The following is a 27,498-nucleotide window of genomic DNA, read 5'->3' as shown; positions in this document are numbered from 1 at the left end:
CCAGGTAATCAGGGACAGTGGTGAGGAGTCCAGGACCGAGAGAGCTGACTCAGAGGGCATGGAGCATGCCGGCGGAGGGGGGGCTGGTGCCCTGCATCTGACCCTTAGCACCCTGAGCTTCCTCCCTCTTCCTGCCCAGGTCTCACTTGGCTTCCCAGAGGGAGGAGACTTTCAGCCACCCGAGCCTTGCGATTGGCCAGGAAAGTTGAGCCCAACCCAGCCAGGAATAAAAGGTGACAGGGAGTGAGCATCTTGCCTGCCTGCCTGCCTGCCTGCCATCAGGATGAGCAGCTTGGCCTTGTACCGTGGTATCTACACTGAAGAGCGCTTCCAGCAGGGCTATGGGGCACCGCCAGCACCTCAAGGCAGCCTGGCAGAGATGCTGAAAGGCAAGCTGGCCCAAGGGTGCCGGTGCTCCAGGGCTGCCGCCCTGCACTTACTGCGAAGAAGGCTGCCCATCGCCAGCTGGCTGCCCAGGTACCAGCCCAGGAAGTGGCTTCTGGGCGATGTGGTTGCAGGGCTAACCGTGGGCATTGTACACATCCCACAAGGTAAGTGTGTGTGTGTGAGTGTGTGTGTGTAGGGACACAGCTGCACTGAGTGCCGGTGGAGATCCTAAGAGAGATTGCACAAGAAAAGACAGAAAGAGGACGTTATCTGAGGAAATCAGTTTTCCCTTCTCTTCTTCTGAGCTCTCCTTTGTTACAGAATGAACAGTGGCAATCATTCTGGAAGCCTCTTCTCAGCTAGCTAAAAAAGGGATTATTTGGGAAATCGGGTGAAGGGGCACATGTCCAGTGAGGCATCATCCCTGCTCCACATGTGTCCTCTTTAATCGCTTCCTTGCCTATCTCTCCCAAGATCTCTGATCTTCACAGGTTTTTAATCCCCTTCCTCACTCTTAGCTACCCAATTTCTGATTTCCTTCAAAGATTTCACATCATTCCTCCAGAAATTCTGATTTCTGTCTTTCTCCCTGCTCCTTAAATCTGGTTCTGATACAGGCTCCTGATCTCCCTGGGATGTGAAGTGTCTCCACCCCCCACAACCCTCTCCGTTCCCTTTATATGGGGTTTTGGATGACTACCTTTCCCCATTATTCCCCCCAGGTTTTGCCGACCAGGTCCCAGGCACACTGTTCAGAGTTTTGTCCCATACCCATTTCCCTGGTCATTCCAATTCTGCTCCTGCAAGCCAAACAGCCCTCTTTTATCCCCTCTTTGCCCACATACTTTTCAGATCCTTGAACAGCTTGGTAGTTTCCTTTGGAATACTGCACATTCTGTTGTCTGGATTTCCAAGGCTGTGATCGTGTGCGCGCTACCTGGGAGACAGCCCCTTCATGCTGTACAGCTGACTTCTAAGCAAACATGCACAGGCTTGGGCAGCCTGCCTCACTCCAGGAATTGTTCTCCTTTCTTCTCTTGCTGGATCCGGGAGGCTGCAGCTATGTGGTGGAATAGAAGAGAAGTGAAAAAAGAAACTCAAGTCCTGGATCTCTCTCTGCCCTGGAGGCCCCAGGTTGGACTCGTGCCGGGCCCTTGTTAAGGTGGAGTTTCTCTTCCTCCATTGTCACCTCGGCCTTAAGCAACTGGGGTTAATGGAGCATGCATCTGTGAGCTCCTGGCCAGCACTGCTGTAGTATATTCTCCCTTGCCTTTTGATCGAGTAAAAGAAGGAAACATTCAGCGGGGTAGGTCTCCTCCCCACAAAGAAGGCTGGAGACAGTCCTATCAAATGTCTAGCTGTTGGAGAGCCTATTTGCATGGGTCCTGCAGGTTGTTTTAAAACTTCTAGATGGGACGGCCCTCTCTATTGCAGCAAAACCAACCCAGAGTCTTGTGACGCCGTAAAGGCTTAACAGGTTTCTTGTAGCCTGAGCTTTTGTGGACTACAGTACACTTCCTAAGATGTAGGATGAAACAGGCATGACTGCATCTGGAGGAGTGGATTCTGGCCCATGAAAGTTTCTGTGCTATGCAGTCAGTACACGACATCGCTAAGATGCCATGAAAGAATGCATTTTTATTTGTTATGCAAAATGTTGCTTTGGGAAAGTAGCATTTTTAGAATGGGGTATTTCAGAAACACACTGGCAGCAATATGTGAAACAGATGCTGCCCAAGTGTGGGATTTTCTGAGTATCAGATGCTTGGCTCTTAGAAGTCTAACTGGGACTGACTGATTGATTTATATCCTGCCTTTTTCCTACAAAGGGCTCAAGGCAGCTTACATCATTCTCCTCCTCCATCTTATCCCCACAACAACAACCCTGTGAGGTAGGCTGGGCTGAGAGTCTGTGACTGGCCCAAAGTCACCCAGTTGGCTCCATGGCCGAGCGGGGACTCGAACCCAGATCGCCTGAGTCCCAGTCCCACGCTCTTAACCACTACACCACACTGGCTCTCTTGATTGTTGATAGTCCAGAGAAGGGGTACTCAAGGGCTTTCAGTCTGAGGGCCAAATTCAGATTCCAAAAAGCTCTTGGTAGCCACGTTCTCACAAGCCAAAGGGGGCAGAGCCAAAGGAAAGGGGTGGAACCCCAAGTGCCCAATGCACCGCATCATATTTTAACAGAAATCTCCTTCTGCAAGTAAATAAGCTTTAGAAAAAGCATTTCAAACTTTTAGAATAGGGAAAATGCACCAAAGTAGGGAAACCACCAAAGGATTGGTGCTTGATGGGGAGAGAAGTGGGAAGCAGCTGGTGACGGAGGAATGGGGTGTGGCCAGCTGAAGAATCCAGGAGGGGAAGATTGGTACCCTGGGCTGGATGGGTCCTTGTGTCTAAGGAGGCTCAGACAGCCAGCAGAGGCAGCTTTCGGGTCTATCTGCCTTTGCCGCTTGGCAAAAGGGCTACATGGCCACTGAGCCTGGGTAGGTCTCATTCTCTTCCTTCCTCTAGGGCAGCTGCCGCCTCTGATCTCCCCCAGCATCCCTTATCCTTGGACTGCATTGCTGGGGAGTGGATGGGGGAGGCTCTAAGAGGGTGCCAGGAGAGGAGCAGCAGTGACATTGCAGGCAGACTCCCCAGAGCATGTTTCCTATGGTAGTTCCTCTGCAGGTAAGGCGGTACTGCCCTGCAGCAACTGCTTCACAAGCATATCCATGCCCAACCCTATCCTGAAGGTGATTCCAGATGATTCCATGAAGCAAGGGCTTCTGTTCCATGGGCTCCCCTTTTGTGGGGTTTTCTGGTAGCTCAAATGTTCTCCACCCTGGCATCCTGACACAGATGTGGCAGATCCATCATCCCCAGCCAACCTGGCCACTGGGAATGATGGAGGTTGTCCTCGGACCCATCTGGAGGGTGCCCAGTTGAGAGGGGCTGCCTAACAACCCCTTTGCAAAATGAAAATGCAACCCAGATAACTCAGCCCTGTGCTCATGAATTACCTGATAATACCTTGTCCTAGCCCAGCTTTTCTCACCCTGAATACAGACTCTTCCCCCAGTTTGCTGCCCGGGCAGGAGGGACTTTCAGCCAGCCGCATAACAGGACTGGCATTGTAGCTCTGTGCAGAGATTCTTTCTTCCTCTGCTTCTGGTTTGGCACTATTAGAGAGAAGACAGCTGCTGTCTGGTCTCAGCCCAGATGACTGAGATTGCATGTGCCAGCCAGTTTCAGATGGCTGCCAGGTAACTTCTGGTGTTACCTGTGGTTCAATATGTGTAATGAACCCCACATGGCGATTGTTTCCAAGCCAAAGCAGCTTTTGGGGGGGGGGGGGCTGCTGCTGAGGATTTGTATACATTTGGAGGCCTGCAGAAGGAGGAATAGCTGAGCTGACTTGGAATAGAGAAGCAGCAGGCGGGTAAAGGGTTAAGCACCCCCCTCCTCACTCCACCCAGCCTAGTGCTCCAAGTCATCTTATCCCAAGCCCTTTTTGTTACTGAAACTACCTGTCAGGGCTGGGTCATGCTGCCTTCTTAAGACCATGTATTTACAATAATGTGTACCTAGGCCCTGAGTGTATGCAAAAATTGGAATACCTGGTATATAAAAGAGGAATCGTATCTTTTGGGATCTCATCAAACAGTATGTTCTGTACAGTTAGAACATGTGTGCTGGCTCAGCGACTAGAAGAAGAAAGTGCAGGTTGCTGCCTGAGAGGGAGCCAAGCAGAACTTCAGGGCTTCCCTGCCTGAACAGGAAGAGGGTGGACTTGGCTTCCTGGATTTCTCGCCCTTGCTCCAAGTGGCAAGGGACGACTTGTGCCTTGATCCCTTGCTGTGCAATGCATTGCTGTGAAAGAGTTTGGAATGGAGTTGCAGGACTTCCATTGGAATCCGAGTGAGTGGACCTTGTGAAGCCTGAGAGGCAGTGGCTGCTTCCGGCAGCAACACAAGAGGTGCAAAGTAGATAGGGCTGTCCGTGCCACGCAGGCTTGCCCTGTGCCCCCTAAGTTAGTCTGCAGCAGAGTTGAAATAAAATTTGCCCGCTTGGTCAGCTTTGGTCTGTGGGATGGGGTGCAGGAAGAGAAGAGGTGCCATCTTGCCCTTTGCCTCAAAAGCAAAATGCTTTGGGTTGGCCCTGAACTGTCAACGGGGCTTGTTTGAAGCCAGGTCTCAGCTGAACTCATTATTTTCAAGACCCAGAACAGAGAGGTCTTTCTTTGAAACCTGGAGGCTAGTAATCCCAGAAGTCACTGCTTACGACCTGAAGTGTGGTGTGGTGGTGATAGTGCTGGACTAGGGACCTAGCAGATCTGGATTTTAGTCCTCACTCAGCCAAGAAGCCCACTAGGTGACTTGGAGTGTGTCACCCTCTGCTTTAACCCACCTCACAGGTTTGTTATCAGGATAAGATGGGGAGGAGGATCTGTAAGCTGCCTTGGGTCCCTTGCAAGAGGAAAAACTGTGGGGTAGAAATGTAATCATCATCATACTTATTCCAGAGGTAGCTGGTAAAGGAGACACATCTGCAGATGCTCAAAGATGGGTGGACGCAAGAGGGTCCTGGATTCTTCTTAATGTTCTACTCCACCAGTTGTAATGCAGGGTGCCTTGAGTGGCCCTCCAGTATCTATGGCAGTGAGGAGGCCACTGGAGCGGAGGGGGGTCAATGTCATTTTGGAGGCCCCCTCCTTCGGTGAGCCTGCCTTCTCCCTGCTCATGCCAGCAGCTGCTCTTGCTCCTGTCTCATCACTTCTGCCATTTGCTTGCTTTACTGGCAGAAAACCAGTGGGTGGGGGTGGCAACCGCCGCTGCCACGGCTGCTCCTCCCCACCACCACCGCCTGGGCCAGAGAAAGAGGCCGGTGAACAAGCAGTGGCAAAGAGGGGGTGGAGGAAGCGCAGGGGCTGCTCCTGGAAGGAGGCCTTTGGCAGGTGGCCCGGTTCTTTCTTCCTAGCTCAGAGGCACCTGTGGGCCTGATCATTACAGTGTGTGTGTTTTGAGGTTTGCACTCCTGCCCTGGGTGTTTACCTATCCTTGGCCTCCCAGCCGAGGGGGATTATGTCTCTTGTTCTGTTTGCTCTTGCTACAGGAATGGCCTTTGCCCTGCTCACCTCGGTAGCGCCAGTCTACGGACTCTACACTTCGTTCTTCCCCGCCTTGCTGTACATGCTCTTTGGCACTGGGCACCATGTGTCCACAGGTAAGGGTACCACCAGATGCACTCAGGCTGCTGTACTCCGATGTGGTCTGGGCCCTTCTGGTTGCAATGTTCTTCCAGAGAGCTACACCTATAAAAGCAGCGTTTCATTTTCTCCCATATAGATGAGTGGTCGCTATTCACTTCTGCAGAGAAAAGTAATGCCCAGTGCTTGGGGTCATCGTGGCCCTGAGGGCAAAATGTGGAGCACCCCTCCTAGACCCAAATTCTGTAGGGAAGCAAGGATGGGGGTGCTGCTACCTTCCAGAAGTTGTTGGGCTTCAGGGTTCTTAAGCTCCAGCCACCATGGTCAGTGCTCAGGAATGATGAGAACTGTAGCCTAACAACATCTGGAGGGCTGTAGGCTCTTCACACCTTTTGCGGGGGGGGGGTCACATCTCTCAGGAGTTTAATATACAATTCCCTTTGCCCTTCCCATCAGTTATAATGGTGGCTGTTCTGGTAGTTAATGGTAATATTTATCAATTTAAACTAGGCACATTTATTAAAATAAGTTTACTCTCCATCTGTCTGTTCTTAACAAGCATTTTCAAAAGCTGCACTTTTCACTCCCAGCATAAAACATTCATTCAGAACTTACGTACCCATTATATTTCAAATTCAGATTTTTGGGAACCATCTGAACAGATCTGAAATGTGGGGATTCCTCCAGACCCAACTCATGGCTGCTCTTAAGGGGGAAATAACATGCTGCCACCTTGTACTGAGTGTTGCTTGGAGCCCTCCATCTGGAAGCACCCTGATCATTATTTCTCAGCAAGAGTGGGGTAGCCCTGGAATAGAGTAGAGATTTTTTAGCTCTCTGAATGTGAAAGATCCAGCAGGGAGTATTCTCTTTTATGTATCTCTTTGAAGTAGTTTTGTGCCACTCAACCGAAATGGCTCCCAGAGTGGCTTTTCTGGAGGCAGCCCCTGCCCACAGGGGCTTACAATCTGAAAAGATGTGACACAAAAGGAAAAGAAACAGGGAGGGCAAAGGAAAAAAAATATTTCAGGAAGGTTAGTAGAGCAGCCCTGCTTTCCCTCCTCATCTTCCTCCGTACAGGCTGCTGGAATGGCTGCTTGTGGTATCAATGGAGTGAGGAGTGGTTTTCATGGGGTGTGTCTTTCATCAGGGCTGGCAGGATGGCCCCTCTTCCCGCTCTCAGGAGGGGGAATGAGCCGCAGCACTACTGCCAGGACACAGGGTGCTCCTGAGGCATGTGACTCAGGATGGTGCATCGGGATTTCATGAGTTCCCCCGTACCTTGTGCCCCTTGCTCCTCCACAGGTACCTTTGCTGTGGTCAGTCTGATGACGGGCTCGGTGGTGGAGCGCCTGGTTCCTGTGTCCCAACCATCCAATGGCACGGCAGCCCCCGAGGAAGCTGCTTCTCTGGAGGGGCAACGCATAGCTGTGGCAGCTGCCATGGCCTTCCTCATGGGGCTCCTCATGGTGAGTTGCGGGGGGGTGCTGCTGAAACGTGGTTGGTCTGAGCAGGCTTGAGATGGTTTACTAAAACAGAAAAAGGCAGAGCCAGAAAGGGCTTGAGTGGCTGGCAAGGAAAGGGCTGGCAAGGTGGTTACACTGTGCGGATTTGTAGGATGCATCCAGCTAACAAGAAGAGCAGAGAAGTCAGAGGTCTTTTCCTTCTGGATGTGGAGCCTTCCTTCCTAGCTCTGTTGGCTGACAGCTGCTGTCCTGCCTGCTGCCACCCCATGGTGTTGCCTGATCTTTTAAAAAAGTCATCTGTGCTAGGGACATCTCAGGGCAGTGAATCCCATCAATTAACTGTGCATTAGATGAAGAATTATTTTTGTCTGTTTTGTAAGATTTCTGAGTCTGATGTCATCAAGGGCTAAGATTCTCAAACCTTCTTGTATTGCCCTTTGGAAACCATATTCCGCAAGTCAATTTTTGAGGTTTCCCTAGGCTTAGTCCACACACTTGTATTCACAAAGGCTAGAAACATTGACAGCAACAATAGCACTAGCCAAAGAAGTGAAGTCATGCACACAGTTCCGCATTCTACACCTTTTCTTCCTGTGGAATCTCAGCAGACATCCAGGCCCGATTCCAGAAAACACCCTTGTGCGACTCACATGCCCCCTTCTACCCTAGATAGTGATGTTTACTCTTCACCTGGGCTTCCTCTCCACCTATCTCTCGGAGCCTGTCATCAAGGCCTTTACCAGTGGTGCTGCCTTGCACGTAGTGGTGTCTCAGCTCCAGAGCCTGCTGGGCTTGCCCGTGCCACGGCCTGATGGCTGCTTCGCCATCTTCAAGGTATGTTGAACGGTGTTCTGGGCCCCCAGAGGCCTCTGCTTCTGAAGTCAGCAGGAATGTAAATGCAGATGGTGAATGCCTTGCTTATTCCTGGTCACCCAATCATGTTCCTGCATGCAACATATAGGAGATAGCAGCTTTCTGGGCTAAGAAGAATCTACATTTCTTTATAGTTGGAAATATGGCCTTTCTTTCTCTCCTTCTCTCTCTCCATCCTAGCATGTTGCTTTTAGGCAAAGTTTTGTGGCTGATCAGGTATGCTGCCAGTGCCATGTTGATTGAAGCTGGAAGGTTTCAGCAGGCATAGCTGCTCCTTTTTCCTGGGCTGCTGAAAGCATTCCAAGCTACCCCTTTGACAGAAGACCCTTTCTTAACTCTGTGCCAGATGGTTCATGGCTTGTGTATCATTCCCTAGACGCTGGCATCTGTTGTGGAAGCCTTACCCTTAACCAACGTAGCTGAACTGCTTATCTCAGGCCTCTGCCTGGCTGTGCTGGTACCAATCAAGGAGATCAACAACCGCTACCGTAACCGGATGAGGGTCCCCATCCCAGGAGAGATCATCATGGTAGGTGGGAAGCCTTTAACCAAAGCAGTCGAGCCCCCTTTTTTCATCATCTAGCCACTCGTGGAGGACCTAGGTGGAGGACATTAACACTTTATGCTTGCAAATTGTCTCCATTCAGTCCACGAGAATGTAGTTGCTTTGCATATTTCTGGTTTCAAAACTGAGGCTCTCAAAGGCTGTGAAAAGTCTGGAGTGGATCCAGCATTAGGCAGGTGCAGCAGGGCTGGCAAAAGCAGACTTCCCCACCCTCTCCTTACCATGGCAGATCCTCCAGTCCACTAAAAATGCTGCACAGGGGTGCCAGTGACCCTTCTGAAGGGGATAAACAGTGGTGCAAGGAGGTGAAGTCCTCCAGAACAGAGCAGAGGCAACTTCCAGAAGTAGATCCTTCCATTCACAAAAAGCAGATCCTGGATCCAATAGGATGTAACAGGTGCAATCCCTCAAGCCTTTGACTCAGAACTGTCCCATATGGGGTCCCAATCCAGCCCTGCATGGGTTCCATGATGATCATATACCCCTTTCCCCTAACCATCAATAATTTGATGGTTTTCTGTCCTTTGCACAGTTTCTTTTCTTTCTGAATGGTTGACATGCCTCACTGAAGGCTTAGTTATTGGCATTACGACCTTCAAGCTAAACCATGATATCTGGGCCCTGTCCCCTTCACTTTGGTCTCCATCCACTATTAGAATATGGCATGCAAGAGCTTCTTCAAAATAGATTTTTGCCCTTGGATAGAAAGAGCCTCAACAGCCTGCCATATAAATATGAGCAGGGATTACAGAGACAAGGAAGAGGGGGTAGAACAGGAGGGGGGGGCATAAATCTAGGGAAATTACATACCCAAACTTCACTGAAGGAAAATAACACATATGAAAACTCTGCACTTTTCAACTCTTCCAGGTTCTCTTACCAGGGGGATCCCTGATTTCCCTTAAAACAACTGCAAACCTGCCTGCTATTTGTCTTTGAAAAGTTCCCCTTATTAATTGAGCCCTAATTTGTAATATTTGAGGGCCTTGACAAATGGGAGATGTCCTCTTGCAATGAAGTGTATCTGAGAGACAGATCTGGGAAGATTTCATATTTGGGGCATGAGTTGTTCAAAGCAAGAACAGATGAGGCATGTCAAGCTGGTGAGGAGGTTCAGGGCTGCTGTTGAGGTAGGTGTGGTTCATTACACACCAGGGGCTCACATGCAAGTGGCAATGGCAGTGAGCAGGTAGATTCACTGAGGGAGTGGTGCTATGGAGAGCAGCTTTCCAAAGGACCTCCCCAAACCTGGGGCCAGCATGCAGGGGCTGCTCTGATGCAGTCTGCACTCCTTTGGACTCACCCTCTTGTTTTGGTTCTTCTTCGACAGGTACTTCTGGCCACCGGGCTCTGCTTTGCTTCCTCCCTGAACACCCATTACAACGTGCAGATTGTTGGACACCTCCCGGCAGGGTAAAGCCCTTTCCCATCTCTCTCGCTCCCCATGGCGACCCCACGGTTGGCATGGCGACAGGAGTGCTGCTTCCTGCCTCGGCCTGAGCCCCTTGCTGTTGGCCTAACTTGCCGGCCAAGCCTGCCCTGGGAACCAGCACTGGGGAGGGGCAGGGGGCGACCGCTGTCCTGGCACACTGTGACTCCCGTTCCACCATTCTCTCACGCAGGTTCCCACAGCCCCAGCTCCCAGCCCTGCATCTGCTGCCCCAAGTGCTGGGCGACACGGTGGCCCTCGCATTCGTGGCCTACGCCATCTCAGTGTCCCTGGCCATGATCTACGCTGAGAAGCACCACTATGCCATTGACCCCAACCAGGTGTGTGCCCAGCCTCAGTGCCGGCTGCAGGGTTTCGAGGGCCTGGGGGCAAGACACCCTCCACGGGCCTCTCCCTCAGCAGATCTGTCTTCTCACCGCCAGTGTCACCAGCTGCTCTTGCTCCTCGTCCTCTTCCTCGTTATGGCTGCCACTTCTTTGCTTGGCAGGCGGGAAGCCAAGGAGCAAGGAGGCCGGGGCATCTCCTGCTCCTGTTCCTCACCACCAGCGTTGTCTAGGCCAGGGTGAGAGAAGCAGGGTGAAGAAGCAGGCTGCAATTCTGAAGAGCGGGAACAAGTTTAGGGGGCTGTTGTCCGTGGGCACCTGCTAGGTGTGGGCCCTCAGAGATGCCCAAGTATGTCGACCCTTGACACCGCTCCTGCCCATCTTGGAAAATGAAAATGCCAAGGTGGGGAGGTAGAACCAGGACAATTTCAACCAGGGATTCTAAAACACTCCCCTGTTGCTTGCCAAGCCTGCTTTCCATCCCATGTGCCCAGAAGGGCACGCCTGGAGTTGCCACTTCCCCAGTATCTACTTGCGGGGTGGAAATCCGGCTGCTGCATGTGGAAGCATAACCTGGCCAGCTACCCAGGACTGGCTTTTGTGTCTGACTCATGGTTCTGGCTTGTCACCAATGGGAGGAGCAAAACAAGAATCACACCCCTGTGGGACTTCCCTGCTGGATTCAGTTGGTGCCAAAGTTGCATGTTGCGCTGTATCAGGTAGCCAGTGCTAGGCATATCAGGTAGAATGCGATAGAGGTATGGGAGTAAAGTGACTCTCCCGTACTTGCTCTCTCCACATTGTGCTTTTGTGCCTGAAGAGGCAGCTTTCAATTGGCAACCAGAAGTTCAGGGCTTCGTGGCCATTTAGAACATTAAACCTGCTTCAGCTCAAAGGCCAAATTCAATTTTGGAGAAGCTCTTGGAGGCTGAATCCAGGGGTAGGTGGAGGCCAGAAGCAAAATGATGGGAGTCAAAATATCAAAAACACCATCTCAGTTTCACGAAATGCTCTTGCAGCCAGGAACTAAGCCTTAGGAAAAGCATGTCACATGGTTAGAATGCAGGGGAAGCTGTGCAAAGCCAGGAAGCCACCAAACAATTGTCAGTCACAAAAACCAGTGAAGACAGTGAAAGGAATGTGGACATCTGTAGAAACCCTGGAGGCTAGATTGGGACCCCAGGCAGACTGGATCTGGCCTCAGGGCCTGAGGTTAAGCACTCCTGCTCTAGAAGGTTAATAATTTTCAGCATGGCATGAAAACTCCATGCTTTTTCCATATTCTTTCAGCCATGCTCGAAGTACCAAAGAAAGCCAAATCGATGCTGTCTCTGCCATCAATGTCCCCAGCCAGCTTTCTGTACCCCATAACAGCCTTCCCCAGTGTGGCAACTTCTAGATCAACCTTCCCCAACCTTCAGAGGCATTTGGACTGCAGCTCCCAGAATTCCCATCCAGCAGGGCCATTGACTGGGAATTCTGGGTGTTGCCTTCCAAATGTGTCTGGAAGGCACAAACTTGAGGAAAGCTGTTCTAGATCTATTGGGCTACAACACATCAGTGGGGCTTCAGATTGGGGAAGGCTGTTCTGAGGGCACCATGTATTTCACTTTTGCTTGAACCGTCTTTGGGCAGAGAACTTCTGTGCGTCAGCCACATCACTTGTACCTTCATTTCCAGCCCCATGTTGTAGATCCAGGACGGCAAGCAAAGTTCAGCTGAATTATCTGTCAGAGCCCCCACATGCCCCTGCTTCGACCAGCCCCTCCAACAAGGGAGCCCTGCAAACTTGGACCTTATGAGGTGTTTATGGTGCTCTTTGTGAATTCCTGGTACTTGCACAAGCCACATGGAGGAAGCCCTATGACAACAAGCCACTTTAAAACTGATCTCTGCATGCAGCATCGGCTTAGCCTGAGGGCTCTCCCCCACTTTTCTTGATCGAGTTCCCCCACACGCTCCCCTTAGGGCAGGGGAATATAAAGTTCATCCAGGTCAGAACTTGCATTCACCGTACCGTCCTCTGTGCCCCCACAGGAACTGCTGGCTCATGGCCTCTCGAACCTGGTCTCCTCCCTGTTTACCTGCTTTCCCAACTCAGCCACCCTGGCTACAACCAACATTTTGGAGAGTGCTGGTGGACACACACAGGTATAAGGCTATGGACAGCCCTGCCATTGGGCAGATGCGGAGCAATGGGGAGTGGCTGGAAGGTGCTGGAAGGAAGATGGGGCTGTGTGTCCGATGGAACTGGTGCCCAGTGGGCCTCACTGCGCATGTCTTTGGCTAACTCTGCCATGACTAACTAGCCTTCCTTGCCCACAGCTTTCTGGCCTCTTCACCAGTGCTGTTGTCCTGGTGGTATTGCTCTGGATTGGACCACTCTTCTACTACTTGCCCAAGGTGAGCTAGTGGGAGGGCGACTCCAGGGGCAGTTTATGACCTCCAGCCAATTCCAAAATGAAAATAAATTATGTGGGTAAATGATGTATGTTACCTACAGGCATATTTGGTCAACTCTGATCTTTAATTCAATGCAGATTTCAGTTTTCTTGAAGAATAGTTCTTATTTACTTATTTGTGACACAAAGGCCTGGTTCTCAAGGTGAAATAAGATGCACACATGGACCCATCATGGGCAGATTTGCTTCCATACAAGCTGTTTTGTTTGACACTTGCTTTCACATTTTACAGAGAATCGAAACATCAGTACTGCCAACCCATTGCAATCATTAAAATGATACAATGTCAATGCAGTACCAGCTTGTACAGCAATGACTGGCAAAGTCCTATTAAAGTTTCTTGGGGCTCCTCTGCCTTTAGTAAGAAGTTTCCTTCTTGTGGTTTTTGCTTCTAATTTCTTCCTGCTGGTGTGGTTGTGGAGTTACTGATGAATTGCCTTTTAATTAGCCGTTGTGGTTTTCAACGGCAGGGCTTCAAGCTTTAAGTACTAGTTCCTCCCCGCCCTTTCTCACTGTGAACTAGCATTATTTCACAATTCGAGAGAGAGAGAGAGAGAGAGAGAGAGAGAGAGAGAGAGAGATTAATGAGAGGAAGTTTGTAATGTAACCTTTCGTTGTAAAGGGCTAAGGGGCAAACAGAGGCCTGCTGAATCGGAAGCTATTACAGAGGTAGTAGGCACAAGGAGAAAACTTCTAGTTAAAGCTCCAGAAGGCTGGTACAAAATGACTTATGGCTGTATAAACAGCATATGGACATGAAGTGCCTGATCCTGCCTAATCCTGGAAGCTAAGCAGGGTCAGGCTTGGTTAGAATCTGGATGGGTGACTTGAATCTTGCCCTGAGCAGGGAGTTGGACCTGATGGCCTTCTGGGCCAACTGTGTCAGTCTGTGACTCCATGGGATGGGCACTGCTAAACCATGCAGTGAATTGCTGGATGGAGCTACCAGTCTGATTCTGCCTCCAGCTGACCGCAGAAAAGCAATGTCTCAGCAGTGTTAGAGAGCGGCAGCCATCGGTGCTCATAGGGTTGCTGGTTCTCATGAGCAAACAGCACCTGCGCTTCTCCGAGCCCAACCCCATGAGGAGGGGATGTGCCTGTTGGTGGACTTAAGGTGTTCCCAACTCTGCTCCGAGGTGCTGAAAAGGGCTGTTGCTCATTGTCTTCCCTATCAGGTAATCCTTTGTGTCTAGGGCAGAGAAATGTTGGCACCCTTTCTCAACCAGTGGCTTTGAGGCACTTGTTTCTTGGGTGGAGGACCCTTGCATGTGGCTGCAAATGTAAGCCCCAGATTCTATGGTCTATTTTTTAATTTTTGTACTATTTCTATACTTAAATATATTTTTAAAAAATTCCCTGAGCTGTTTCCATATTCTTCAGCCTTGTTGGTGGACTTTATGTGAGCCATTCCACTGGTATCACACCTGGATTCTCTGTCCCCTCTAGGCTGTCCTGGCTTGTATCAACGTCACCAGCCTGAGGCAAATGTTTCTGCAGTTCCAGGACCTGCCTGACCTGTGGAGAATCAGCCACATTGACTTTGTGAGCAGTGATAGCACCTGCAAATGGGCCAAGGTCTAAGCCAGGAGCAAGAAATTTAGCACTGTATATGCTCCTACCATGCAAAACACTTTTCTCTCTCTCCATCACCCCCCCCCCCCCACACACACACACGCCTTTGCACATAAAGATGGTCTGTCTGCCAATGTAGTTCACAGTACAAAAGAGCCTTCCCTAGTCTGGTGTTTTGGATGACAACTCCCAGTATTCCTGATCAGCTGACCAGGGCTGATGGGTGTAGAGATCTAAAACAGGTTGGAGAAGGCTGGTATAAAGAATGGCCTAGAGTTCAATAGACAAGATACGAAAATGGGGCAAGGGAGGGAGGAGAAACCTAAGCAGGAGCCAGGGCTGCTGCATTCTGCCGTTTGGAGAGTGGGGAGCCAACTGGCTAATGCAGGGACCGTGCTTTGTCACCTCTCCCTCTGATGCAGCTGGGTGCGATCCATGGAACTTTAGATTCCATGTACCCCGGTGGGCTGTTACAATCATATGGACCAGGTGACTGGAAGGGAGAATGTGCACATTCTCCATCAGTGTCAGAGGTGTAGCAGGACCAGGGGAGCAAGTTGCATCTCAGAGCAAAGCCCCCAGTCACTAAGTGACTCTTCCTTGATTGGCTGTGTGCCTCCTTTCCAGGCCGTGTGGGTGGTCACCTGGCTTGCTGTGGTGGTGCTCAACGTAGATCTTGGCCTGGCCGTGGGGGTCGTGTTCTCCATGATGACTGTTATTTGCCGCACCCAGAGGTACTCTCCCCCCTGCCCCCTGTCCACCACTTCATGGTCCCCTTGCCAAATGCTGGACCAGGCCCAGCAGTTTGGCTCAGGTGCCCCTTGGTTAAGGCAGCTTGTTTTCAGCAAAGAGGAAGTGCAAAACCAAAAAAGGGGACTTAAGACAGTGATGTGCATACGATTAAGATATGCTAATTCCTTTGTATATTTTTCACATTTGGATGATTTTATAGCAATAGTAAATCTCGTTGTTGTGACCAGACAACCTGCGTACTGGTCTGCTTTGCCAGCTATCTAGGTGCTACCTGTTGCTGGCCAGCTGCTCTTACAGTTCTTTAACTTACAAACCCTCCTGGACCAGGCAGGCCTTCAAATAAAGAATTGTTCTCTGTGGAGGAGGCTACCATACCCCTTGTTGGGATTATGGGGTGCTGGCAAGTTCTTATGGGTGATTTTAATATATTTTATTTTAGATTTATTGTAATTAATTTAGGGTGCAATGCCATGACAATTAGATGCTGCCTAAACAGCAATAGGATAATTCGGAGAGCCAGCTCCGAGCTTGGAGAAATGCTCTGAGGTTGGAGGTGGGACTCCAAGTTTGGAGCACCCTCACTCCACCTTCACAGAGAATGTGATTCATTCTAGTTGGGAGACGAGCTGTGCAGCTGGCATGGAGGAGGGATAGAGAGGGGAAGAACCTGGTATTCACCCTCACCCCCAAGGAATCTTTCTGGTGCTTCCAGCTCCCCTTCTAATGCTCATGCCAGCATAGAGCATGTATTCAGCTGCCTGAATGTTTGGGGGGGTGGAATGAGAAATCCTCACCTCTGTGCTCCTTCTGCTTTCCATATGTTTGTAATACTCCTGAGTCCAGAGGGCTGCAGGCAGCCACCATTGATGGTGCCCCAATTATATGGTTAATCCCAATAGGAGCCATTCAGGCTTCTTCAGCAGTACCAGTTGTCCCTTCTGGCCGGAGCTGATGGAGGGCACCAGGTTGGAAAGGCTGGAAAAAAACAATGGCTCAGAATTCAAAAGACAGAATGCAAAAATGGACCAGGGGAGAGAGGAGAAAGCTAAGCAAGCAGGAGCCAGCTATGCCCCTGGGACCATTCCTCCTTGCTGCCATACTTGCTGGCTGCTGGGGACACCCTGCCCAGATGAAGCTATCCTTCCTGCTTGCATCCTTTGTGTTACAGAACTGAATGCTCAGTGCTCGGCAGGGCAGCTGATACGGAGATCTACAAGCCCGTCAAGTACAACAGCAAGGTAAGGGTAGTGAGGACCTGGCTTCTGGCTCAGCAGCAGAGCACCTGCTTTGCATGCAGAAGGTTCCAGGTTCAATCCTGGGCATCCCCAGTTAGATTGGGAAACCGCCTGCCTAAAACCCCAAAGAGCCACTGCTGCCAGGCAGTGTCAGCACTACTGAGCTGGATGGACCAATGCTTTGACTCGGCTTCCTAGGGTCCTGTGAGTGAGACAAATGAGCACCCAGCATATCTGAAATTGTGGCCCCAAAGCAGCCACAAAAGAGAGCGTATGTCTCAGCAGCGAAACCTGCAGTGCCCAACCCATGCTAGATAAACCCATCAAATGTTAAGAAGGCCAGCGTGGTGTAGTGGTTAAGAGTGCAGGACTGGGACTCAGGCAATCTGGGTTCTAGCTCCTGCTCAGCCATAGAGCCAACTAGGTGATTTTGGGCCAGTCACAGGCTCTCAGCCCAGCCTACCACACAGGGTTATTGTTGTGGTGTTAGGAAGAGGGCAGGAGGAGGAGAATGATGTAAGCTGCCCTGAGTTCTTTTTTTTTTTTAAAGTGGGATATACATCAGACAGACAGACAGACAGACAGACAGACAGACAGACATGAAGGGAGACAAGAGAAGCTGCTTCAAGTGTAACCTCCCCATCCGCCTGCACTGTTGTTCCCCCTTCCAGTCCCTTATCTGCTTGCCTGAGGAAAAGCCTTGCTGAACTCAAGGGAAATTCCTTGTGAGTTGCTTTGTAGAGGATTGTGCTGTGCATTAATGATGTTGGGATCTAAAATAGAAAAAGCATAACCTATAGCAAGCTCTCCCAGCCTGGCTGGTGGTTGTTGGGAGTTGTAATTCCACCCATCTGGAGAGCACTAAGTTGGGGAAGGCCAACTTTTAGTTTTGCAATGACATGGGCTCATTTTTATTAATGATTGGAAAAGATTTCTACAATTATGTTAATGTTATTTATTTACATTAGAACAGATTAGTATGCCCTCCCCCTCCAAGAAAACCTTACTGATTTCCTTAGAATTTGCTTATGCTGAACAAGGATGTGTGTATGTCATCAATATGAGTGTCATGTCTATATGAGTCTCTGTAGCAACTTACATAGTGCACCTGTCTCAGGGGCATGACATGGGCCAACCTTCCCCATTGTGGTGCCTTCCAGAAGTTGTGGACTTCAACTCCCATCAGCCCCAGAGAGCATGACCCATGAAACTGACATCCACAACACTGGGAGGGTCCTGTGCTGAGGAAGGCTGCTTTGGCTATGTCAGGCACAATGATGCATCGGTACCCTGTGTCTCTACCCGACCCCTGCTTCTCAGTGCTTTGAGATCCCAGGTGTGAAGATCTTGAGTTACCAGGCCCCCATCTATTATGGGAACCGCAGTTTCTTTCATGACGCTCTGAGCCGACAGTTGGGTCTGGACCAGGACTGGGAACAGCTCAAGGACCAAAATCCACACCGTGGGCTCAAGATGGACATCAGCACTGTGGTAATCCTATTCTCAGTGAAAGACGGAGGTGGGATGGAGATTGGGGTGGGTGAAGCACGTACAGGGTGAAGTTCTGGGGCTGCATTCGGTTAGCAGCAGGGCCAAAACTGGCATTACCTTCAATGTGTGTCCAGCAGCTGCAGCTGCTTTACATTTTTACTCTAGGAAAGGCTCAAGGCCACCAGATCTGGATCTTAAAAGCACCCCCTAACCCCATGCTAGGGTTTGTGTCTATCTTGAGGCTTGCTTTACTCTCTCTAGAGTAAAAATGAAAAAGAGGGTAGCTGTACACATACTTATTGTAATGTTTCTTTTGGTCCACAAAGTTCACACAAATGCTCACCCAAGCAATGTGACAGGGCCAGGTGTATGGTCCAGTGGCCACAGAAAGCAGCTTAGTCATAGAGCTGTGGACAGTACTCACCAGGTTTGCATGATGCAAGAAGCCACCTTGGCCTAGAAACCACTTCCCGTGTCATCTGAATGCAACACGTATTCCAGGGAATGGCTTTTAAGCTATGGCTTGCTATAGGGTTTAGTACATGCTCCATGGCTTATTGTGTCATCTGACCTATAGCTGGCTGAGCAGATACTGGACTGGCTGGAATAGGTGCCTGCTGGAATTGGGCAGCAGAGACCCAGCCTGCCCAGCATCTACCTGTATGTCCATGTTGTGCTCAATATTGGACTGTATTTTTTTAAAGTGAGCAATCACAGGCAGCCCACCAGGGACTTCTGGGAATCCTTGCAGGGCATTTCCCAGATGCCCCAAAACTGGGCATGTTCAGCCTTGAGAAGTGAAGACTGAAGGGAGATACGATAGCACTGTACAAGTACTTGAAAGGTTGTCACAAAGAGGAAGGGAAGGATCTCTTCTCCATCATCCTGGAGTGCAGGACATGGAATAACAGGTTCAAGTTGCAGGAAGCCAGAATTTGGCTAGATATCAGGAAAAACTTCCTGTCTGTGAGAGCAGTATGGCAATGGAACCAATTGGAGGGAGGTTGTGGGCTCTCCCACACTGGAGGCATTCCAGATGCGACTGGACAGCCGGGTGAGAGGGATGGTTTAACTGGTGTCCTACACTGAGCAGAGGGTTGGATTCAATGGACTTTTGGCCCCTTCCAACTCTACTATTCTGTGATTCTGATTGGGAAGAAGACCTTTAATCATGGCTTTTGCTGAAAGCTGCTTCAAGTTCTGTGTACCTTCTGTACATGAAGGTTCTTGATATAGAATGAAAATAATGAAAAGATTCACCTAGCATTCAAAGTACATACTGAACACCTGCATACAATTATGTAAAAATAGGAATTGTCAAAACATTTGCTCTTAATGATTCCCTTAAAAGCTTCCTCTAAATAAAACCCTCCCAGTCTGGTTTGCAAAAGCTTCTGAGATTCCTCCCCCAGAAGGAGGTCCCCCACTGGAAAGAGGATCAGCACACAAAGGAGCACCTCCTGTTATCTCTGGTCCGAGATACATAATGACATATAGAGACTTGATATGTGCTGTGAATTATGGGTGATCTATTCCAGCTCATGGTATTTCGGAACTGAACCAGATGTGCATATTTTTAATTTCAATTTATTGCTTTTATATACCATTCAAGAGCCATACATAGTTCCCAGAATGAAGACTGGGGATTGTTACCCTAGAGCATGGGTCCTCGAAGTATGGCCCGCAGGACAGTTCCGGCCCGCCATGGCCATCCAGCCGGCCCACGCCACCATTCGCCACCTGCGCGTGCGCTTTCTGCGTGGGCGGGGAGGTGGTGGCTCGCTCGCTTGCTCGGAGATGGTTTTGGACTCACTGGGAGATCTCCAAGCTGAGTGAGCGCACACCTGATGATGGCCGGCGCGCCCAGCCCCGCCCCCATGTGTAGCCGCCGCCTTTCTACTGGCCCCCTATTGAAATAGTTTGAGGACCCCTGCCCTAGAGGATCATCCAGGATACCCCAAACAATTCTTTCTTGAGGGTGGGAGAATAGATGGACATTAAATAAATTCATGTATAAGAAGCCTAAAGTGGAGGATTTTGCTTTGTCTTGAGTTGAAAACCTCACTTCTTTTGCATCTCTCCCAAATGGAGGTTAATCATTGAGTTTTCCTTCCCACTAGGAGAGAAGTGTCTCTGTCCTGGAGAAGAAGCTGCACTCTGGTAAGCACAGGCTAATTCCCTTCAAGCTCCCAGGAGCTTTTGCTTGGTAAGCGTGCATTTTGAACTCTGCCGTGGGAAAAGCTGCTCTTTCCTTTCCTGAATCCTGCAGAGGATACTCAGACCCAGGCAGAGGCAACAGCATCCCCTGCTTCTCAGAAGAGAAGGGACCTTACGCTTTGTCAAATATCCTAGAGTGCTGTGTTGAGTGGCACTCGGCCAGTGCATCAGGAGTAGATAGGAAGGGTCTTACCAAGCTTGTATGTGTGTCGGGAATAGCATTTCAATGATAAAAATCAGCTGGAGAAGTACAGGCTTCTGAAAAATGCTTTCATATTGTATCTTTAAGGTTTTAATCCTGTGTAAAATGGCCAAAGAGCTTTGGCTGTTGAGTGGTATACAGAGATAATAATTGGAATCAGAATCATGGTTGCTACAGATCTGCTTTGGATTAGGACTGATGTACCTTCCTTGTTTGTTTCTTCAGACATAGCGGTACAAGCAGTGATCCTTGACTGCAGTGGCGTGTCCTTTGTTGACTCAGCGGGGGCCCGACTCCTGATTCAGGTACCAAAGATGCGTGTGTTTGGGGCAGTGGCAGCAGCAGCGGCGATGATAGCAAAAACCAACCAGACCAAACCATGGTGCCGAGACTAAAGCCTGGCTGGAATCTGGGCTTTCTGTCTCGATCCCAGAAGGCACAGTGGTCAGCTATGATGGGAGGATTAATTCCTTTGGGGGTCATCTCTAATGGGGCAGCATACCACCAGTGGGAAAACCTGGAGCCAAGAGAGAGTTGGGGCACCCCTTATCTTTCTCTTTTTCTGGTACCCCCTTTTCTCCCTCTTCCCCCCCCCATCTCTCTCTTTCTGATGCCCCTTCTTGCTTGACCTCTCTCCACTCTGCCCCGTGGCAGGCAGTGGTGAATTAGCAAGTGCAAGTAAGGCACTCATTATCATTGTTTTAAGACACACCACCCAGGAAAGTCCAAAAACTGCAGGCAGCTTCATGGATCCTTGTCCAGAGGCCAATGCCGGAGCAGCGATGGCAAGGTCCATGCGTCTGAATTCTAGACCAGGCCACCTCGAAGTGCTCAATTTGCTGAATGATACCTCGCTGCTGTTAGAATCCACCTGCCCTCCCACCTGCCCCAGCCACTATGAGAAGTGCAGCCGAGCTCGGAGGGAACCGGGAAAGTTGCAGGAGGTGGGTGGGTGAAGCTAGTATCCCTGCTAAGGAAAATGGGCCAGCCCTATGCCCCTGTGAGCCTGACTCTCCTATGCTCTTGTGAGCAATCTGCTGAGGACAGGCGTAGAAGGCCAGTGCCACACCTTTGAACTGCTTGCTTGCAGAACACTTGTGCAATTAGACAAAGGGCCACTTATGGCCCTAGGGCTACGGTTTGCCCACCCTTAGCTTACTGGAAGGACACTGCAGTTATTCAGAGGTGCCCTCTCTCTAGCTATTAAACAGAAGTAGAGAAAAATGCCAAAATTTAGGCATGAGAGTGCCTGGGTCCAAATAAGGCTGTCAACAGATGCATGGTTTGGGGGTTTTTTAAAATTGCCTCTCAGCCGAATAGTAACAAATACATATGCAAACACAAACAATGAGCCTTTACTTATTTGTGCATTATTCTGGTCTTCCCCACAAAAGCTGACAGCCAAACTAGATCTGACACCAAATATATCCTTGCATTTAATGTGAAGGGTTGTTAAAACAACACAAGCAGCATCAGCAGGGAATGGACAATGAAAATTAATGGGAACAGGGGGTGGGGGGTGAATATCACCTCTCCCTGCTTCCACCTGAGGAAAAGCTGTCCACTGAAACTATTTGCACTAGAAGGAAATCTTCCCTTGGCAGCATGTCTAGTTTGGCTCTCAGAGTGCCTTCCCCAGGGCTCCATGTGGTTTCGCCTTTTGGTAGTTCATAAGGCCAGATTGGTGTAGAAGAACTGCATGATTTAGTTTCATATGCAAAGCATGGATGGCTTTTATTGGGTCTGAGATAGCTGTCTGTTGATTCACTCTTACATTTTTGTCTACCCAGTTCCCTTATCTCTCACTAACTACATTCTCCCCAACATTAAGCCATGAATCCTGGCTTATGAAACCACCATGCTCGCTCCCATGTTGCTCCATGCAAACACATAAACAAAACAGGCACGGTTAGTTTATTGTCAAGTCTGACACAGGACTATACGTCATTGCATCAAACCCATAAACATGGGTTCAACTGTAATAGTAAGCAGTCCATGGCTGTTTAATTTATGTCATCTGTAAGTGACTGCAGCTTCTGCATATTTTGGTTTTATAAGCCACAATTCCTGGTTTATCATTATGTACAGACTCAGCCAATTTGTGGGAAAAGTTTTAAGGGTGGCTACCATGCAGCATTTTAATATTTTGCATTATGAATAAGGAATATTCCTTTTTACAGGGCTGAAAGAGGCCGTCTGTCTCATTTTTTTGCCCCTTTGTATCCCATTTTTCATCTCACAAGGACCCCCTCAAAGCCCTGCAATTTTGAACCTCGGAGCAATGAGAGGAGTGGGCTGGAACAGCTGCCTTTCCAGGGTAACCCCCAGCTCCAGCCACCCCAGCTACTCTCTCTCTGCAAGGAGCTCTTTAGCCATTTCTTTTCCATGGTGAGCAGCCATTGCCATAGAGCCCTCTTTCCCTGACTGCAGGCCACTAGGGGGAGATATATGAGCATCATTGGCCTGTAGTGCTCACTCAGGCAGGGCTGAAGGACAGGACACTGAGGAATCTACAGCCAAGTCACATCGCACCTGTGTGCGCGTGTGTCTTTTCAGCCACACGTCCCCAGGATTATGTGGGGAGCAGGTCTAAGTAGGCAACATCCATGCTTCTGCCTGTAGCAGTTACTCACGTGCAACTGGGAGGTCCTTCTTGGGGAGCCCTCCCCCTGGGAGATGAGGGGATGCTGGCTACAAGAAGGGCCTTCTGGTGCCCCCCTTCTGGACTAGGTTCCACAGAGAGGTGTGCCTGGCCACTGCCACTGTTAGCATTCCAGCGCCAGCCAAAGGCTCCTCTTTTCTCTAATTATTTTAACTTTTTAATTCTATTTTAAAATTGACCCTGTGTTGGTTTTACTTGATTTTTGTTTAAATTGTTTTATTAAATGTGTATACTATAATTTGATATATTACTTTATATTTGGATTATATTGTTAATATGGTTTGAATATGCTGATTTAACATTATTGATTTTAGGATGGCGTGTTGTTTTATCTTGTGAACTGTGCAGAGAGCCCAGATATGGGCTATCATAATGGCATTTAAAGCCATTAAACAAACAAACAAACCTTCCCACACTCCTCTTTTCTACAAGGCATATTTTCTGTCCCCCTCCTGTCAAGGGTCCTGCACAGTCCTGAGAGAAAAGGAGGCTGGTCTACTACCTGTCAGAGGGTTCATGGTGGAGCCTGAGTGGGGACGTGAACTTGGATTTCCGCAATCCTAGTCCAGCAGATTAACTGCTCCCTCTCTTTGCTTCTCAGACATGTGGTCTGGGCTTCAGTCCAAATAAAGAAATCCGCGAAGAGCTTTCCCCACCCCTTTAGAAACAGCAGAAGCACTCTCAGGATAGCAGAGGAGTTGCTGCAAGGGAGAAGCCTTGTCTATGTGGGTAGGGAGTGAGCTAGTACAAAGAGCCTCCTGCCTGCGGGAGCAACTGCATCAGTCTGGCTCTACCCTCCTCGGCCAGTTTACAATATGACCCCTGGAAGACTGCAATTTACTGAACAGTGGCATCCATGATGTGGTGAAGCCCGCAATGTGTTATTGTTTAAGCAACTCTCCTGAGTGATCCAGAGCTGAGATTTTTGAGTATTGAACTGGAGCGCAAGAATGCTCAGATGGGCTCCAGAGGCACATCTCAGTGGCGGATTAGAAGATCCAAGCGTCCCGCCAGGAAGCTGCTGCAATAACCCTGCCAAGGCTGGCTGCAGCTAAAAGGGGCTGTTTGAGATTCCCAACTAGGTGCTTTCCTTGCCTTGCAGGTGTGTGTGGAATGCCAAAAAGTGGGTGTGCAGATGTATTTGGCTGCCTGTAATGGTGAGTGAAACCGGAGGATGATTGGTCCTCTTTGGGCTGAATTTGTTGGGAGCTTTAATCTAAACTTATCTTCCAAAGTTGTATCCAATGTGGTGTGGTGGTTATATGGTTCTCTGGGGTCCGAGAGATCTGGGTTCTAGTCCCCACTTGGTCCTGAAGGTACCTGGGTGACTTAAGACCAGTCACCAATTCTCAGCCTAACCTACTCCACAAGGTGGTTGTGAGGATATAACAGGAGGGCCACCATGTAAGCTGCCTTGGGTTCTTTGCAGATGAAAAACAGATGGAATATAAATGTACTGATAGATTTTCATCTTAACATTTCAATGGGTCTATTCTAAGCAGGGGTAACATTGGATACAACCTTTTGTGTTATAGAAAGAATGTTAAATGATAGTTAAATGATTTTAAAAGTGGCAGGTTTGGCCCAATTGACATCTCATCCAGAAGCAAGCCCAGGTTTGCCATTAACTGTGCTCTCACTAGGGAGCTACAGCCAGCCACAGTCCTCAACTGGTGCCCTTCTATGGGATGCACCTCTGTGGATCCATATTTTTAGGTCTATACAGCATATTTGCTTGGTCTGACCCAGGAATGACAGGGCATTGCTTGGGGATGTTGGCATCTTTCTCTCTTGTCCACCTTTTGAGCTTGCATGATTGGGAGCTGCAGTATGTGAAATGGAAGTCTGTGATGGGTCTCACATCTTTTAACATTAAAAAAAAGCCATGGATAGGTGGGATTCAGATGAGGCCCACCAAATAGTGGGTTTGCCCTTCCCTAAGGAGCTAATGGCCACTTTAGGAAGAAGGGGAAAAAGCTCCTTTCCAATACTGTGGTTCTGCTCTCAATCTTCTCTCATAAGAATATAAAAACAGTCCTGCTGGATCAGACCAAGGGCCTGTCTTGTCCAGCATTCTGTTCACCCAGTGGCAAATCAGATGCTCTCATGGGAAGTACATAGACCATAAGGGTAATAATTCCCCTGCATATGTGTTTTCTAACAGCTGATAGATAGAGGCATCCTGCCTCTGAGACTAGAGGTAATATATGGGCATCATGACTAGTAGCCAGTGATAGCCTTAACATCCACAAAGTATTGGAGAGGTACATCTTGGTGGCTGTACTTTGCTATACCTTGTGGCTACCAAGCCTGTTCTTTTAAGCATGCACTGTGTGAGGAAGTACTTCTTGCCTGGCCTCACTCTCCCATCCTGGAAACCATTCAGTTTCCTCGGATGACCCCCGTTCCTTGCATTGTGAGAGCGGGAGAAAAATGTCTTGTTAGCAACTTTCCTCACACCATGCATAGTTTTGCACACCCCATTATTTCTCTCTCACCACTCGCTCACCCTTTTTTCCTAAGTTAAAGAGCTCCAAATGTTGTAAAAATTCTTCCTTGGAGAGCTACTGCAGTCCCCTAACCATTTGGCTTGTCCCCTCCGTCTTTCTGCTGCTTTTTACAAAAAAAGAACAAGATGGGAGATATAGCAATAGCTCTCCATCACTGCCTATCATTGGCCCAAAGGTCCAGGTGACATGTGCATGCTGTTTGATTTTTTAAAAATCACCTGATGATTTGCAGCTGAGCATGTGTTCTGACTCAGTGGACAAGCCTTGAATGTGAAGAGCTAGGACCGTCTGTCTGTGATATTTTGAGTGCCTGCCAGCATGCCCTTCACACATACAAGTTACCCCTTGCTGAACACAGAATCAGACCTCAGCCACTCCGCCCTTTCTTCTTCTCTTCATGTAGCCAATGTCCTGCAGACCTTGAGTTTCTGCGGCCTTATGCATCATCTACCCCCACAGCAGATTTTTGTCACCGTTCACGATGCTGCTTCCTACCTCCAGCAGACCACGGTAAGAGGCAGCGGGTGCAGAGAAGCAGCCAGAGTCTTCATGCTTGTTGCTTCTAAACAGGCCCCTCTGTAAGGGTGGTGCTGGTGTTGGATTGAGAAGCTGCAGCCTAGTTTTCCCACACAGTGAATGCAATCCAAGGCTGCAGTTTTACTTATTTGAATTTTAGCCCACCCCATTAGCCACCAGGCTCCCTTTTAAGCCATCATAATGGAATACACCACCCCCCATGGAAAAAACATATTTCTACAGGTAGAAATCTTCTAGCCTAGACCTTCCTAATTCACTAGTTTTCTTTGTGTAGGTTTTTTTTATGGGAGAACATTATATCAGGTGAAACCCCACCAGCAGCCTTAATGCTTCAGGCCAGACATAGGCTTACCACTAGGCCTTTATTTTCTGCAGCAAATAATTCTGGCTCATTTAGATTTGGCTTAAGTAGGATTTTCACGAGCACTGGCCAAGGAGCCTCTTCTGGAGAGGATAACCAGAACACTTACTGTGATCTCTGCATGGTGCCACATGTGGGGTCTGTGTCTGTGCAGAGCTGGATTGAGTGTTCTAGAGCAGGGGTGCAGAACCACAGGCCCTGAAGCCAAACTTAGTCCACCTGAGGTTCCAATCCAGCCTCACAGTTCTTCAGGGTGGCCATTTCTCCTCCTTTTACCCACCTCTTCCTCAACCATTTCTTCATTGGTGGCTCCCTGGCTTTTGTGCATTCTAAAATATCAAAACCTGTCACCCAAGGCTTCATTACTGGCTGCAAGAGCTTTAAACTAAAATAGTATTTTTGGCCTTCCCCTCAGCCTTTGGCCTTATTCTCAGGGGCTGCACTCCAGTGGTGGAATTTGGCTCATAGTGGTGGGGTACTCACCTACCCATTCAGTTCTTTAGTAGCTAATAGCTTTACAGTGCAGTAGCTGGACCATCTATTCAGACGACTGCCTCTTGCTCCCAAAGCCTTACAATAAGAATTTTGTACAACACACTGGATATATTCCAAGCACCCCACATACCTTATCTCAGGAACTTCTTACAACCACTCTGTGAGAGAGAACAGTATTGTCATCATCAACCCCATTGTGTTGGTGTAGCCCTGAGGTGAAAGAATAGTGCATAACTGGGATCAGGAAGCTGGAGAGGAGAGTTTGATACACTGAAAAGAACCTCACAGATACCTGTTTTTGGTTTCTGCCCAGGAAAGTGTGGAACAGAAGGACCCAACCATCTGGGTATAACCCTTCCTTGCCCACCAAGGGGTAAGGATTGCGTCAACCAGGCCATGTGTACGAGGACAAGGACTGTCTGAGTTCACCAAGATGCACCAAAGGCAGCTGGCTGCCTAGGAGACCCTGCCTATGTCTGGAGAGCCGGCTTGTCAGGGATGGACCCAGAAAGGAAAGAGGCAGCAGGGCGAGAGGAACAGAGCCCTTGGATTGAGCCACTCCTCCTCATGCTACGACCTGCATGGCCAGTTGTAGTCTGAATTAGTCTGCTGCTACCCTAGCAGAGGGAGGGTTTATTTTGCACTCTCCTGTCCCAGCTTCCTTTCTTCTGAAACCTCAGAAATTATTCATGTGCAATGGGCCAAACCAAAGAAAGAAAGAAAGAAAGAAAGAAAGAAAGAAA

General features: G+C 49.2%; 1 protein-coding gene across 1 annotated transcript; it reads left to right on the top strand.

Annotated features, from left to right (window-relative positions):
- Nucleotides 1-283: 283 nt before the first annotated feature.
- On the top strand, nt 284-27,107 carry LOC123029890 (solute carrier family 26 member 10-like). The gene is made up of 18 exons (XM_044443287.1): nt 284-551; nt 5,488-5,598; nt 6,887-7,050; nt 7,717-7,881; nt 8,297-8,449; nt 9,816-9,898; nt 10,108-10,255; nt 12,296-12,409; nt 12,584-12,661; nt 14,167-14,262; nt 14,920-15,026; nt 16,214-16,283; nt 17,601-17,771; nt 19,892-19,931; nt 20,416-20,495; nt 23,955-24,009; nt 25,766-25,872; nt 27,069-27,107. The coding sequence occupies exons 1-18, from the start codon at nt 284-286 to the stop codon at nt 27,105-27,107; spliced, it is 2,049 nt and encodes a 682-aa protein (XP_044299222.1).
- The last annotated feature ends 391 nt before the right edge of the window (nt 27,108-27,498 follow it).

This window comes from Varanus komodoensis, unplaced genomic scaffold (genome assembly GCF_004798865.1).
Source record: "Varanus komodoensis strain SLA01 unplaced genomic scaffold, ASM479886v1 scaffold41, whole genome shotgun sequence".
Classification (NCBI taxonomy): domain Eukaryota; kingdom Metazoa; phylum Chordata; class Lepidosauria; order Squamata; family Varanidae; genus Varanus; species Varanus komodoensis.
Note: the sequence above shows the minus strand (reverse complement) of the source record. Positions and strands in the feature narration are given on the sequence as shown.

Excerpts from the sequence above, each read along its gene's own strand:
- LOC123029890 (XM_044443287.1), top strand. The coding sequence starts at position 284 with ATGAGCAGCTTGGCCTTGTACCGTGGTATCTACACTGAAGAGCGCTTC. Across the intron at positions 15,027-16,213 it reads GTTATTTGCCGCACCCAGAG|AACTGAATGCTCAGTGCTCG; the intron begins GTACTCTCCCCC and ends TTTGTGTTACAG. Across the intron at positions 24,010-25,765 it reads GTATTTGGCTGCCTGTAATG|CCAATGTCCTGCAGACCTTG; the intron begins GTGAGTGAAACC and ends CTCTTCATGTAG.